This window comes from Strongylocentrotus purpuratus, unplaced genomic scaffold (assembly GCF_000002235.5).
Source record: "Strongylocentrotus purpuratus isolate Spur 01 unplaced genomic scaffold, Spur_5.0 spur5_scaffold_7, whole genome shotgun sequence".
In the NCBI taxonomy this organism is placed as follows: Eukaryota; Metazoa; Echinodermata; class Echinoidea; order Camarodonta; family Strongylocentrotidae; genus Strongylocentrotus; species Strongylocentrotus purpuratus.
Window position 1 is genome coordinate 8,919,151 of NW_022145613.1, and position 13,993 is coordinate 8,933,143.

The following is a 13,993-nucleotide window of genomic DNA, read 5'->3' on the forward strand; positions in this document are numbered from 1 at the left end:
ACCTGGTTAGTTAATTGCCCCTAACGTTATAGTATTTAAGAGCTCATTTTATCTGTAGTTGTTTCTTTCAACCCTGCTATGGTTGAGAAACATATTCGTTCTTGGCATTTGTTATAACATTTATGTCATGGTATGGGATCTAAATAGACATTTTTGTGCCAAAATATGAGTAAATGATAAGTAAATAATAAGTGAACAAAAGAATGGAGACTTATTCTTGGCACAACACAGGTTTAATACAGGTCATAATTTGATTGTTTGTCCTCTCTGTCTATTTGTCTGTCTCTCTGTCTATCCCTGTCTGTGTGTGTGTGTGTGTGTGTGTGTGTGAGTGTGCGTGCGTGCGTGTGTTGTGTGTGTGTGTGCGCGCGTGTGTGTGTCTCTCTCTCTCCCATGTATTTAAAGAGTGTTTATCATTGCGCAAGACAGAAACGCAGGATCAACTTACCCCAAACTGTATCTAGTAATCCGATCAGAAAAGTAATGTTGTGTCGTGTACCAAGAGTAAGCTACTGTTTGTTTTATTCAACATGTATATATATTTATTTATATACATCTCGCCCCCTTCTTCCCCCCTCCCCACTCCCTCATGCCCCTCCCCTGCACCATAGGGACTGGGGACCCTGTCCAACTTGATTAATGCCAAATCCAAACTTGAATCGTATTACTCACCCCAGACATTGGAGAGCTGAACTTCCTTCGTCTATTAAACTCATCGGAGCGATCAAAACTGTCAAAGTGGGTTTTCTTTTACCCCATTCCCAGCGTGAATATCACTCGATAAGTCAGTTTTGGGAGAGTTTGAAGGGAATATTTTAAGCGGTGAAACTTTGAGTGTCAGAGATTATCCTTGGTTGGTTTCAGGATTTTTCATTTGGAGTATTGGCTATATCAGACGTCTTCGGTGATTCCCTCTAAGCACATGCTCAGGACTATGTTGTGATTGATTGGTTGGTTTGATTTGGATTTTAAGGACAAGTTCATGATCGTGGAGGTCTCGGAGCTTTGACTGGAATGTGAACACCCTACTCATGCAATTTGGATTATAATCATACCCAGGAAATAATAATCATACAATTGGAATAAAGCTGTCAATGAACAGGTAAAGAAGATATTTTAATAAAAGTCTAGATCATATTTAGGAAGGTGACGAAGTTGACGAACATTTGATGAGGGGATTTCTTCACATTTACTCACGTGCGCATGTATATGCGACATGCTATATCCTTGAAATCAACGGGGAAATAGCAGTATTTAGATATTAGATATAAATTGTTTTGAATATCTCATTCCCATATCTCCTCTATTTTCTTCATGTGAATTTGAAACATCTATTTTGGAAAGCCTTATACACCTTTAATTAACAGTGGTGAGGTAAACGAGGGAGAGGGGAGAGAGGAGAGGGGGGGGGGGGGGGGGGGGGAGAGGAGAGGGGAGGGGGGGGGGGGTAGAGAGAAAGAGAGAAATAAATAAGAGATAGAGAGAGAGAGAGAGAGAGAGAGGGGGGGGGGTAGGGGTTGGGGGAGAAGAGGGGGAGAAGAGGGGGAGAAGAGGGGGAGGGGTGTGGGAAGGAGAAAAGAAAGACAAAAATAGAAAAGAGGTAAGAGAGGGCGGTAGAGAGGTTTCATTCAGACAAGAGACATACCAACATACATTTAGAGGAGTGAGAGCCTTTTCTCTGGGGTGGGGGGGGGGGGGGGGACGACTTGGGTATTTGAACATTTATAACAATCATGATGTCTTTGATATAACTATGAGGAAATGACCTTTCTTGTGAAATGACTGAACACCGTTAGTCATCTACTGTTTCCGTTGATGGAAGGTAAGACAAATGAAAGAGTTGATCAACGAACTTTTTAAATGACAATCATTTGTACATGTCCATGTAATTTGTTTGATCGGAAGACTCTGGCGGCCCTTGAATGCGATCACGTATTGTGCTATTGTCTTCAGTATTCTTTCCATATGCGCTAATGATTCTTTGACTAGAAGATGGAGTTTCTGTAAAAAGTGAACAATACAATCTGTGGATTTCTCATTCTTTCTTGTTAAATGCATTATATTAGGAATGTCACATAATAATGATAGTGCATGTCATGCCCTCATATTCCAAATATATGATCTTGAACAAAATGTTGAGGCCCCGTGAGGTGCAATCTCATATTTGTGTACATGGCTATTTACTTTGGTGTGCAGCACATTTTGTGTGAAATAAATTTATAGAATGCAAGGATGAGCTACGGAGAAAGGGGGTTGGGGGGGGGGGGCGCTGTAGGAGGTGGTGCGATAGGGGTGGGGTAGAAGTGCGGCAAGTCATTTCTATACCCCCACCTATAATTATTTACATTTTCCCTGTGATTAAAGATAAACTTTAGTACTGGTAATGCGATTGCATTGTGAAAGAAAAGGTGTGGAAAGGATCAGAAACAGTTGATCATGTAACATGTAAGTATTGGTGTGCACTGCATGGTTCTGGAGTCATCAAAATCATAATAAATTTGACCGAGTCTTGGTAAAGTAACAAGCACTGTACACAGAAAGCTATATATGGGACAACACACATGGTGTCGGGGCTAGTACTACCTTGATTTCCTTGTCTTTCTATGCTCATTACTCAGCCAGTATACATTTTCTTCCAAAATTGTTTGGCACATGTCATTTATTTGTAATCTTGAACATTCAGTGTAAGTTTCGTTTGATTCTGTGAGAATCATTTTTTTACTTTTAACAGAACTGGAGTTTAAATTTAAGGCAATTTCAATAACATTGTCCTGCACCTTTTCAAATGTGCGATATTACAATGACGTATTACGTAATCCGAACATGATTTCTGTGGGACTACACAATTCGGTACTGAAATTGCCCTTGAGCTGATTTCCGAAATTCTGTGCGATCGTGCTGTTAACTTGTTACTCGCTTACCCTATTTAATTGACCTTGACCGTTCTAAGGCTAAAATTATTCATACATGTAGCATGATAACTTTGCTCCACCCTCTTTTTCATTTACTTCCCTGGGTGTTACGAAATACTGTCAAAACTTTCAACTATAGTGATAGTCTCTACTCATGATGGATTATTTTCATGTTTCATAATCTCATCTAATGACCGAACATGTTATTGGCAGTCATTTTAAAAATACTATATTTATCCTAGAGAGACGGTGTCATGTGCGCACACGACGTCAAAATAATTCATAAATCTGTGGAAAGGCGAATTAGACTATCACGAGATGGGATTTATCTAAGATCTGATCATCTGATGATTGAAGAAATATCAAATTTTAAAAAGAAGAGGAAGAAGGAAAAGAAAACCGCAGGGAAAGTGGTCAATGACGGTAAGATCACTTGATCATAGGTCAGGCATAGACCAATACGTCATCAATCAAGTGACCATTTCCTACTCTTGGAATTCCTTGAAAACTTTAAATATGAATTCGGGTGGAGAAGATATAATGACTTAAAATTACACGTATGATTACATTTATGTCCTGATTTAGATTTTGTTAGTCATTAAAGATGAAGTTGAGTTCTGGTCATGCGATTGCATTGTGAAAGAAACGGTGTGGAACCGACCAGAAAAGGTTGATCATCTAGCATATAAGAATTTGTGTGTATTACAAGGTTCTGGAATCATCAAAATGATAAGAAATTTGGCCAAGTCTTGGTAAAGTTACAAACACTTGCACAGAAAGATGTATATGGGACTACACGAACACGTGGCGTAAAAAGCCGGCCCCGATTTTTACGATGTTACATGCAGATTTAGAATATGAAGGCATTTGAAGAGCCATGCTTTTCAGGAAACATGTCTTAACTGATGTTCTTCCACACTTGCATAATAAGAATGAGTAATGCTCACAAATTATTTTTCACCTCTTCCCAGAACTCAACCTTCTCTTTAAGTTGTTTTTCACCATTTTGAGCATATTAAGCACGCCCTCGTATAATGCGCTCATAATAAGTACAGGCATGACCCGTATCTTGTACAGTGTATTATATTTCTTGTACTATGTTGTTTGAACAACCAAAAAAGAATAAGATAATAACAAAATTAGCAGATGTATGTTTCACATTACTAATGGTTAAACCATAAATGATATGTTGCATTTTATTATTAAAACTAGAATTTAATTTATTTTTGTATTCTCTTTTTAGATCGACATATCCTCGCTCTGTGGTTGATTTGATGACGTAATCCCCTTTATAACGGTAAGTGTTGCTGGAACAAGGATTTTTATTTTGATGTTGATCAGTCTGAACTGTCTGAGTAATGTCCGTTTTTCCTTCTTTATTTTCGATATGTGTCATCAACGAAAGAGACGATTATATATTGAGCTTATAAAGACAATGAATTTTGACATTTTTAAACGAAATATAACTTTTAAAAAATTTAAGATGTATAACCCCTTTTTCTTGGAGACATGATTTTCCTTTCAGAATCTTTCTGGATCTGGGATCCTCTTTCTAATTTGTAAATGACTGATCACATTAATGAGGTTTTAAGCATCCTTCTTCAGTTAAGGGCGTCATCGGACCATTCAAAATGAGGGGGAGGGGTATCGGATTATATCTTCGTATAAAATGCCCCTAAAAAAAACTGTAAATTGCCGACAAGGTTCGAAACAAAACAAAAATCAAACTTTGTTGATGGACAATTTCGAAATGGATTACACCACCCCCTCCCCGCCCAGAAGCCAATTGAAAATTTTGAAATTGATTTGCACCACCCCTCCCTGCCCAGATGCGTCGCCCATGTACCTAACAAAATTACATTGCAGATACAGATCAGAAAAGAGTCTGGGTCCATAATGAAATGGAGAAAATGAAGTCTGTCAAATTGAATGTCATATTCATTACCGATATATCCGTTGTCTTTTGCTGACAAAGATTGAGTTGATGACGTCATAGGCTGTAAAGCATTTCTTAATGTCAAACTCTTGTTCCATCTTTATTCTATTCCGTTATCATCCCTTTGCGGTATTTTGTTAACCCTCTTTCCATTTCTTTATAAATTTGTTCGTAATCCTCCTACTTCATCCTCTTTCCCTCTCTCTGTCTCTCGTTCAGTTAAAAATACGTTTTAAATTACCTTTAAAAATATAAATTTGTGCCTGCTATTAAGGATATTTGTTTTCGATTAGATCCTCTCGATATTGATGAAGTTGTACGGTATTAAATCTAATCCATACACTTCCTTACCAAGTATTTAACCAAAAGGGTATATCTACACATAAAAGTAACATTTTGTTCATACAGTTTGTGAGTTTACCTGCTTTATTTCTTAATAATTACACTCATAATGAGGAATTGCATTACATGATCGCATGAAGTAAGCAGAATTCGCCACATCTCTTTCGGATTACATTAAGGTTGTTAAGATATAAATGTTGAACCCCGTCCAAGGTAGAGCTGCCCACTCGTGCAAACACATGACGCTGCCGAAAATAACTGTAATGTCAATCTCAACCTAGTCAGCAAAAAAAGAAGAAAATCCCCTCCCATTATAACATAATTTTCTAATTTACTCCCGTCATGTGTTAGACAGCAAATGTCAACCCTCTTGAACGGGCTGTGTGAACATGAAGCAACTATTCTATTAAGACCTGGGACAGCGATGCGCGGCTGTAGTATGATATAATGGGAAAATGGATTGTCAATATTGGCAGAGTGTCTGCAACGATTTGAACATTTACTCTTTTGAACTATTTTCAGTATTATTTTGTTTTGAGATGGGGGCAAGATGGAAGGCTCCAGATTTAATAATATTTTATGCCTAAATGTAAAGGTAAATTTGAGTGCTGGTCATGCGATTATAATGTAAAGGGCGTCAAAAGGTTTATTATGTACTACAGAGTATAAATCATTGTATAATGTACGCTTTGGGACTATCTGGATGACATTAAATTGACTGAATCTTGTTAAAAGACAGATATTCTGCACACAGAAATGGTTCATATGATTGTGGCATGAAAGTTTGGTCCATATTTTTCAGCTATTTCTCCTCATAGTTTAGATTCGATTGCAATTTAAGAGCAATCCTGTTCAGGATCCAAACTGACGTTTAAGATCCATTGTACTACTTATAGCTACTTGCGCCCTCTATATAGAAAACAATGCCTAAGCGATACCCGTAGGTCCCCCATGATCCTCTTTTTCTGATGTTAATTTAGAGCTGAGTTGATGAGAGAGCCACCAGTTAGTGACCACGCTGTGTGGTCTAATCCCTCCTGGCCAAACTAGTACAGACGGGCTTTAAAGCACGAGAAAGCTCACAAGTTATGATCTTCACCAGAACTCAAAATGTCTCTGTAAATTTCACGGTTTTTGTAAAGATATACTTCACTCCTCGTCCCATGTGTGTTCAAACTTAACAGAAGCAATGCTAAAGTGGTACGGACATTGAGAGAATCATGACACATTCAACAGGTGTCGATATTGAATAACTGGATATAGATTCATTCAGAGGATCTATAGACAGAAGGGTGTAATGGGAGAACAGGGGGAAGGGGCTGGGAGGGGAGGGTGGTAGAGGGGGACGGGAGAGGAGAGTGGCAATGGGGAGGGGGAGAGGGAGAGGGGTAAGAGAGGGGAGGAGAGGAGGGATAAAGAGGGTAAGGGGAGGTGGTAGAGGGGGAAGGGAGAGGAGAGTGTCAAATGGAAGGGCAAGAAGGAGGGGAGAGGGACAAGAGGGAGAGGAGGGGAGAGGAGCAAAGAGGGAGAGGGGCAAGAGGGAGGGGAGGGGAGAGGGACAAGAGGGAGGGGAGGGGAGAGGAGCAAAGAGGGAGAGGGGCAAGAGGGAGGGGAGGGGAGAGGGACAAGAGGGAGGGGAGGGGAGAGGGGCAAAGAGGAGGAGGATGGTAGAGGGGGACGGGAGAGGAGAGTGGCAAAGGGGAGGGGGAGAGGGGGAAGGGGGAGGGGAAGTGGTGTTTGGCTGGTGTGGATGAACGGGTTTTAGGTTCTTCTCTTATGACTTAATCAATAATTCTTTTCAAATAATAACTATTGACTAGGGAGTAGCGATTATATTATATATCTTTCGTGTTATTAGATAAACCTACACTTAAAATCATTTCGGCATCACTGCTGTGATGTAATATTTTTTCATTTCATTTTTCGTGTAGCCTTTTAGTACAAAAAATTGACTTGAAGGTAAATGTATTATTTAGCGACCTTAATTATCTTTGTCAATTAATGTACACGTCACTAAAAACGGTTTCACGGTAGAATATGCTGCATTTTCAAATTCTTTATTTCATATCCCATAATTATCGAAGCTTATCATTATTGTCAAGTAGAGATGTTTCATACCTGGGTCCTGGAATCGGGTTCAGATTGTGTTTTTGTTTTTTTCATTAGGGGACTTCCCCAGATACCGATGGATATTTATAACGTAACTTTCCTAGCCTTTCATGTGGTTTGCAAACTCTTTATTAACCCCATAAAGATGCTTGGAAGTATTCAATAAGACTTTATCACCCTTTCAATCCATATCATAAGGTTTATCAAACAATGTTATCAGAGTTCCAAATTCCTAGTAGTCTTTGAGTTTAATATCCGAACATAAAAAAGGGCTCTAAACCCAGATTTTGATCTGCATTTTATTTTTATAATTTGAGTGGGCTTCTTCTTGCTAACTCTAGCCACTTTCTGGCACTGTGCCTTGTCCCTCCGCTCAGTTTCAGCTCGCACATCCTGTTCAGTTGTGTCATAAAATGCGACCGCCCAAAAGGGGTCCCCTAAACAAAGTGGAACTAAAAATACCCCACTCTAATTTCCCCCCTCCAATCTTCTTTTATGTTCTTCTCCTTCTTCTCTGCCAGCCTGCATGCCAGCAAGGCTCGCTTGATTCTTCATTTTCAATTCTCACTCACTTCATATCAGGGCCTGAGATCACCCCGAGTCTGTCTGCGAATAATTTACGTCGAAATTCATGCTTAGTATTTTTATTATTTTCTTATTGGTTAAATCGGTATCTCATCGTCTCTCTTTCGCCTCGGTCTCATCGATCGAATCATGGGCTAGTTTCCTTCTCTCAATGTACTGGTCGCCTCTAGAAAAGACACATGTTTGTTGGATGTGTAAGCCTACCGTAACATGAGAATATGTACTTTTCTCTCTCTCTATCTTTTTATTTTACTCTCTGTCTTTTGATGCAGGGGATATCTCTCCGGTTTGGTGACGTGACTTCTGACTGTCGGCTGACGAGAAAACACTATATCCCGCGCTCTGCAAGCCAGTAAGCCAGCCAGACTGCCACTTGCCCGGGGCAATAGAAACAAATATTTTCGCTATGATTTAATATTTACCTGCCTTCGATTGGATTGGTGGATGGGGAATGAATCCTAATCAAGATGTCGACACCGAGAGAGCAAGGAACACTTACTGAATTATGAGCGTATTTAGAGGCAAAGATTATTGGCAACGCTTACACAGCGACTAGCTTGCTTACTTGCTACAATCAGAGAGATTTTGTTTATAGCAGTGCTTGACTTGAGACACTACAAGTTAGAAGGAGGTCGGACTTTTGTTGACATTTTACCGGCATTTTGATTCGGCAGCAACCTGCAGACTGAAGTTTCAAAGTGCATGCTCTCTTCCGTGTTATGAGTCTGTGCATTGGAGTATGTAGAAAGCGGGGAGGAATAAATAGAAGTAAAGCTGACAGCGACTGGACGCTTTGGCAGATAATAAAGGATTTACGAGGGACAAAGAACGTAAAATCAGTGTTTGAATTGAACAAGATTCCGTTGAATGGAATGCGCCTGCTGTTGCTCTCTTTTGTTGGTGTTTGTCAAAACCGTCGCGAGCTATGAATGCTCAAGACACGTCAAAGCACTCGACGGGGATTGCGAGTGTACGCGGCGGCGGAGGTCGGAAGGCGATCGCAGGGTGGGAACACATGGGCGAGATTGCCGCCGTGTTTGAAAGTAGTGTCGAGCTGACGTCAAGTATAACGCCTCGGACTACGATGAGTGTGCCGAGCGTCGGTGAACACCAAGGAGACGCGCACAAGCAACGGGGCTACCCTGGTTCAACACGGGGTAAAAATGGGGACATGAACCCGCTGTCAGAGTGTGAGACAGAAGCTGAGCCAACTATCTTGTCTAGTTACCGAGTAAATGATAATAACAATGCAGGGACTACACATCAACGGACAAGTGGATCAAATTATGAAGGAATTGTTCGTTCGGCCTCGGTGGTTGAGGAAAGGAAAGTAAGATCTAAAGACACCTCGACGACCTTCACAATGACCTCGTCAAGTACACATGCTATGGATTTATTTACATCGACGCCCCGTCCACGAACTCAAAACGCCCCCATGGCTTTGGATATTCCTGATTTCATGCCAGCTGTGTTCGAACCAGAGACGAATGGGGGAGGGGCGCTGGACGGATATGAAGGCGATGATCTGATATTACGAGCACGGGAAGCGGAGTTTACGGCCACCTTGCAACCACGAGCGTTCGACGCCTCCATTTATGCGACTTACACGGATCTATCCTCATTAGGGGCGCTGGGGGAGATCGATGACTATGACGTAACGTATTTCGACGACGAGGAAGAGGGCGATCAGAGGATCGAGAATGGCGGAGACGAGGTGCCTGTGAACGGGTCGATTGGGTCAAAGGAAAGTAGTGAAAGGGGCTCGAGGATAGGCTTGGACCCACGACCTACCGATTCGAAACACCTTAATAAATCCCTTGAATCAATATTAAGTGAAATTAGAAAGAGTGAGAATGGGGACGGGGGTTATGGCAGTGGGCTTGAACAAAATGTGGAAAGAAGTCGGAGTATGGAAAACATTCGCTTACATTTAGGCTTTGTTAGTCCGTCAATAGACGATGGTAAGAGGAATAGTTTACCTGACAATCAGTCGACCAGTATACCGGATCGTGTTCACGATAAAGAAACGGAGCCTGACAGACTGACGGGGGTATTATTGACTCTGAGACCCGAATCGACCGGCGAAGAATCGCGGGTATGTAATCCGAAGGGGGAGCGAGTCATCGACGGTGAAAATGCTAATGTGGAAACCGCTATTACTGCTTCGCCTGCCAGTGAGACACACAGCCAGCAAACAGGCGATGCATTGGCGCTCTCTACGTTGCACACACAACGCTTGGCTAATATTCACGTGAACTCGGATAATTATTATGATGAGGATGTCAGCGGCACGCGAAGCTGTGCTCCTATGGAGGATGTAATAAGGACTGTAGACACGGAGTATACTAGTAAGGGTCTACACATTGCCTCGGATAAAAGCAACCTCTCTGAACAACCTCAGAAACAAGGATCTAATACAGAAGGAGGAGTAAAGCAAGATGACGTTGTAGCTGAGGTTGAGAGTGGTTGCACTACGGAAAACATGGAGAAGAAAGTGGCAGGGGATGGAGCTGCGAGCGCTGGAATGGCGGAGGTGGAGAGCTTACGAAAAGAGATACGCGCTTGGGAGGAAAAATATGGCGCCTTAGAGAAACGTGTGCGTTCTATGGATGATAGTGGAAGTACTCAATGTTTACCAATGGATCCCGATCTGGAGAAGCTAAGCTTGTCTGAACTGCAGGCAAGGGTCACGGCTGCTGAAACCATGATTGGGGATCTTAGGGAGCAAATTGATTGCTACAAGGAGGAGATTGAGGATCTCCAGCTGGAGCTAGAGGAGGCTGCTGATAGGGTAAGGGAGGGGGACCTTGAGGAGTACCGTGACCTCAAGCATGAGCTGGATCAGGTAACCAAAGAATGGAGGATCCTGCAGTACAGATTAAGAAAAGCCGATCGGAGGGTGGAGCAGGCGGACCAGGAGCGCCTGGAGTGGGAGGAGAAATGTCAAATTTTAATGATGCAGATGGATGAAATGCAGAAACAACATATGAGGCATGTGGGGGAATCGGGAGGGGCGGGTGGGTTGGGCAGTGGTGGTGGTGGTACTACCACGACAGGTGGTGGAGGGGGAGGGTCTAGTGAAAGGGTCTCCTCAACGGGAGGGAGCGGTTCCGAGGAGGAGGAGAAAACCGTCGATAAGGAGATCCTAGGGCTCAAACAAGAACTTAAAATTGCCAAAGATGTATCCATTCGGCTCCACCAGGAGCTGGAGATGGTGGAGGAGAAACGGGCCAGGACTGAGGAGGAGAACCAGCTCCTGAGAAAGAAACTCGTCGACTCGGAGACGACACGAAAGGAATTTAAACGTGAGCTGGAAAAGACACGCCTAGAGGTAAGTTCTACCAATCAACTGCATATACCATTCATTGACTAATCAGTATAGTGTGTTTATGTATAGCATAATTATGATCGTTCTGTCTTTCACACATTCTGGATTGCAATTACCGTATAAATCGATACGTTTGACAAAATACTACACCACCGTTGTGCAGTGTGTACCAACATACTCATCATACCTTTTTATGCGATAGGAATATTCAGGGCAAATATGTCAATCAATACATTGAAATGAATCATACTTCCATGATTTATATGACAACAGCCTGTCCATCAGTTATCATGCACGAATATGATGTACAAGTGATTCGTATGGGAATCTATACAAGCGTTATGAAATGCATTCATGTTAAAAATTGACAGTTAATAAGGAGTGTCTTCAGAAAGGGCTGCACTAACATACAGGTTGTATGACTGACAAGGTCAGGGGTCAGCTGAACTTTATTTCAATCCTCATTGTTGATGAGTAATGTGTTTACATTGAATGTCACGCTTCCATCACAAAAGACTGTCTATTGTGTTGTTCAATTCCCATGTCCCATCTACTCAAGATTGTGTGTGTATTTTTTCCTTCTTCATTTGGACTCTTGGTGGTTCTGCAAAGAGACTCCAAACTCCCATGTATAAAAGCAGTTTCACACCTACAATTACACACAAGAATGCTTCTATTGATACAGGGCAGGAATATGTGTTCCAATTACAATTCGAGAGAACCGTTTCCCCTCTATTCCATAGTTCTGCTATTGGTTTGCACTGATTCCGTGACTCCATAGAATACGAACAGACATCGATATACATTCATATTATTGTATTATAATTATCACAAAAACAGTACATGTTATTTGGCGCACTTTAATTGATCAGAAGTTTAGTGGGTTTTATCTGGTCGTACCAGCATGTTCATAATTATATTTGTTAGAAGAGGAAAATTGGCCCTGGTGCCCAGTTTGATGACAAATAACAGCATAAACACCAAAATAGTCACGTCATAGCAATTAGCAACTTTGATCATGAATAGTTCTGCAGGTGAAAAGGTTTAATAGTCTGGCACACGCTAGCAGCTAGTCCATATGTTTCTATATCAAAAATTCATCCATTATTTGACATTAATCCTTTAATTTGGCCAAGCGACAAGAAAGAAATCTCTATCAGTTTAAAATTAAATGTACTCATTTAGAATGGTTAGCCTTTTTTGTCATGTTTATAGTAATTTCTCTCCTTTCACATTATGTTCATGGATATACATGTATTTATGTTTATAGTCTTCAGGCTGTGTACCTCTTGACTCCGTGCACATTAGCACAAGTTTGTGAGTGATCAGAAAAGCGATCACGGTAGATCATTTCTTAATCACTTTTCCATCCACGCTTATTAGTAATTTGATTACACAACATCCAATGGCTGTACATCCCTCACAAAAAGTCATCACAAGCAAGAGAGCTTATTTCAAATGAACCTCATCTAATGAACGCCATATTTTAACAGAATTATGCTGAAAAATGGGAAAGATTGACTCATAAACCAAAATGTCTACACTCGACTGAGCTCGCCCTTTAGGAAGAGGTCAACGGCGTGCCAGCATACGTTACCACGCAAATCCACCATAATGCTAAGCCAGGCATTGGGTCATTAAAGGCTGTGTTTTTCAATTTTCAATCATATTTTCTGACCAAGATGACGTCATTGTCAGGATGGAAGATAAGCGAAGAAGATTCTCATTTTAGCCTTCCTTCAGACATTTGATTTGATGTTTTCTTCTGCATTGCGTACATGTAGGTCGAGACTATTTTGCTGATATTGCATATTCAGGCTCATCAACATTTAACACTTTACTATTTTATAATCCAATTCCAATAATTATAACACCAACATTATGTAAGTTAATGAGAAGATGAATAAAGTATTAGACGTCACAAAGCCTGATGCGAGGCTAGAAGCCATCTCCGTCAAACAAAGCAATGTATCCCCATTTTGATGTGCATGCCATGCTATTGCGCATTGGCGGCCTTCATTAAATATTCGCTGTGGTCAATTTGCATTTGAATGCAACAAAGACACAGCAATAATGGGCAATAAGATCCCACTCAATTTCTCATTGAAATATATGCATTTCTTGTTGCTACCGCATATTTTGTGGTCGACCATGCCCGAACAGTAATTACAGAAAAATAGGAACGTCACTCAGTCAAGTTATTATCATAACAAGCGGGAGTTTGTAGGCTCATTAGCATGAACAAATCGATACGACTCGTTCGTAATGACATGTGGATTAAATTGTCCACATTACTGCATGTTTTATGCGATTTATTCTTGAGATGATGAGTTTCATGGATACATCTAATAATACATTGGCTAAGGCATCAGAACAGTAGACGTACTTGTATACAATGTCCAACTGTATGACGTATAGGCCTCATTATGCCACATTATAATTTCGACATTAGAATCTGTACAATATGCCCACTGAGTTGTTGATAATGACTATTTAAGACTATTTGTCAACAAAACATAGAGATGACTCATCGAATGATATGTTAGCCCGGACAGTACACTTTAAAACTGACGTTTACATTTAATCTAATGATCTTTGTACTTTAAAGGTAAAGATTGGAATATAGGCCTATATTTAGCAGATATTTAGCATTTCCAACATACAATAATGAAAACAATCGGTATGGTATTTTTTTAATTTGAATATGAACATGTATTCATAACCCCCCCCCCCCCCGATCTCATGTATTATAGTACATTTGAACATCCGTGTAGCAGTAAT

General features: G+C 40.9%; 1 protein-coding gene across 1 annotated transcript; it reads left to right on the forward strand.

Annotated features, from left to right (window-relative positions):
• The first annotated feature begins 4,147 nt into the window (after positions 1-4,147).
• Positions 4,148-12,634, forward strand: LOC115919861. The gene is made up of 2 exons (XM_030974395.1): positions 4,148-4,209; positions 8,157-12,634. Exon 2 carries the CDS (start codon positions 8,810-8,812, stop codon positions 11,255-11,257), a length of 2,448 nt encoding a protein of 815 aa, XP_030830255.1. The 5' UTR covers positions 4,148-4,209; positions 8,157-8,809; the 3' UTR covers positions 11,258-12,634.
• Positions 12,635-13,993: the final 1,359 nt, after the last annotated feature.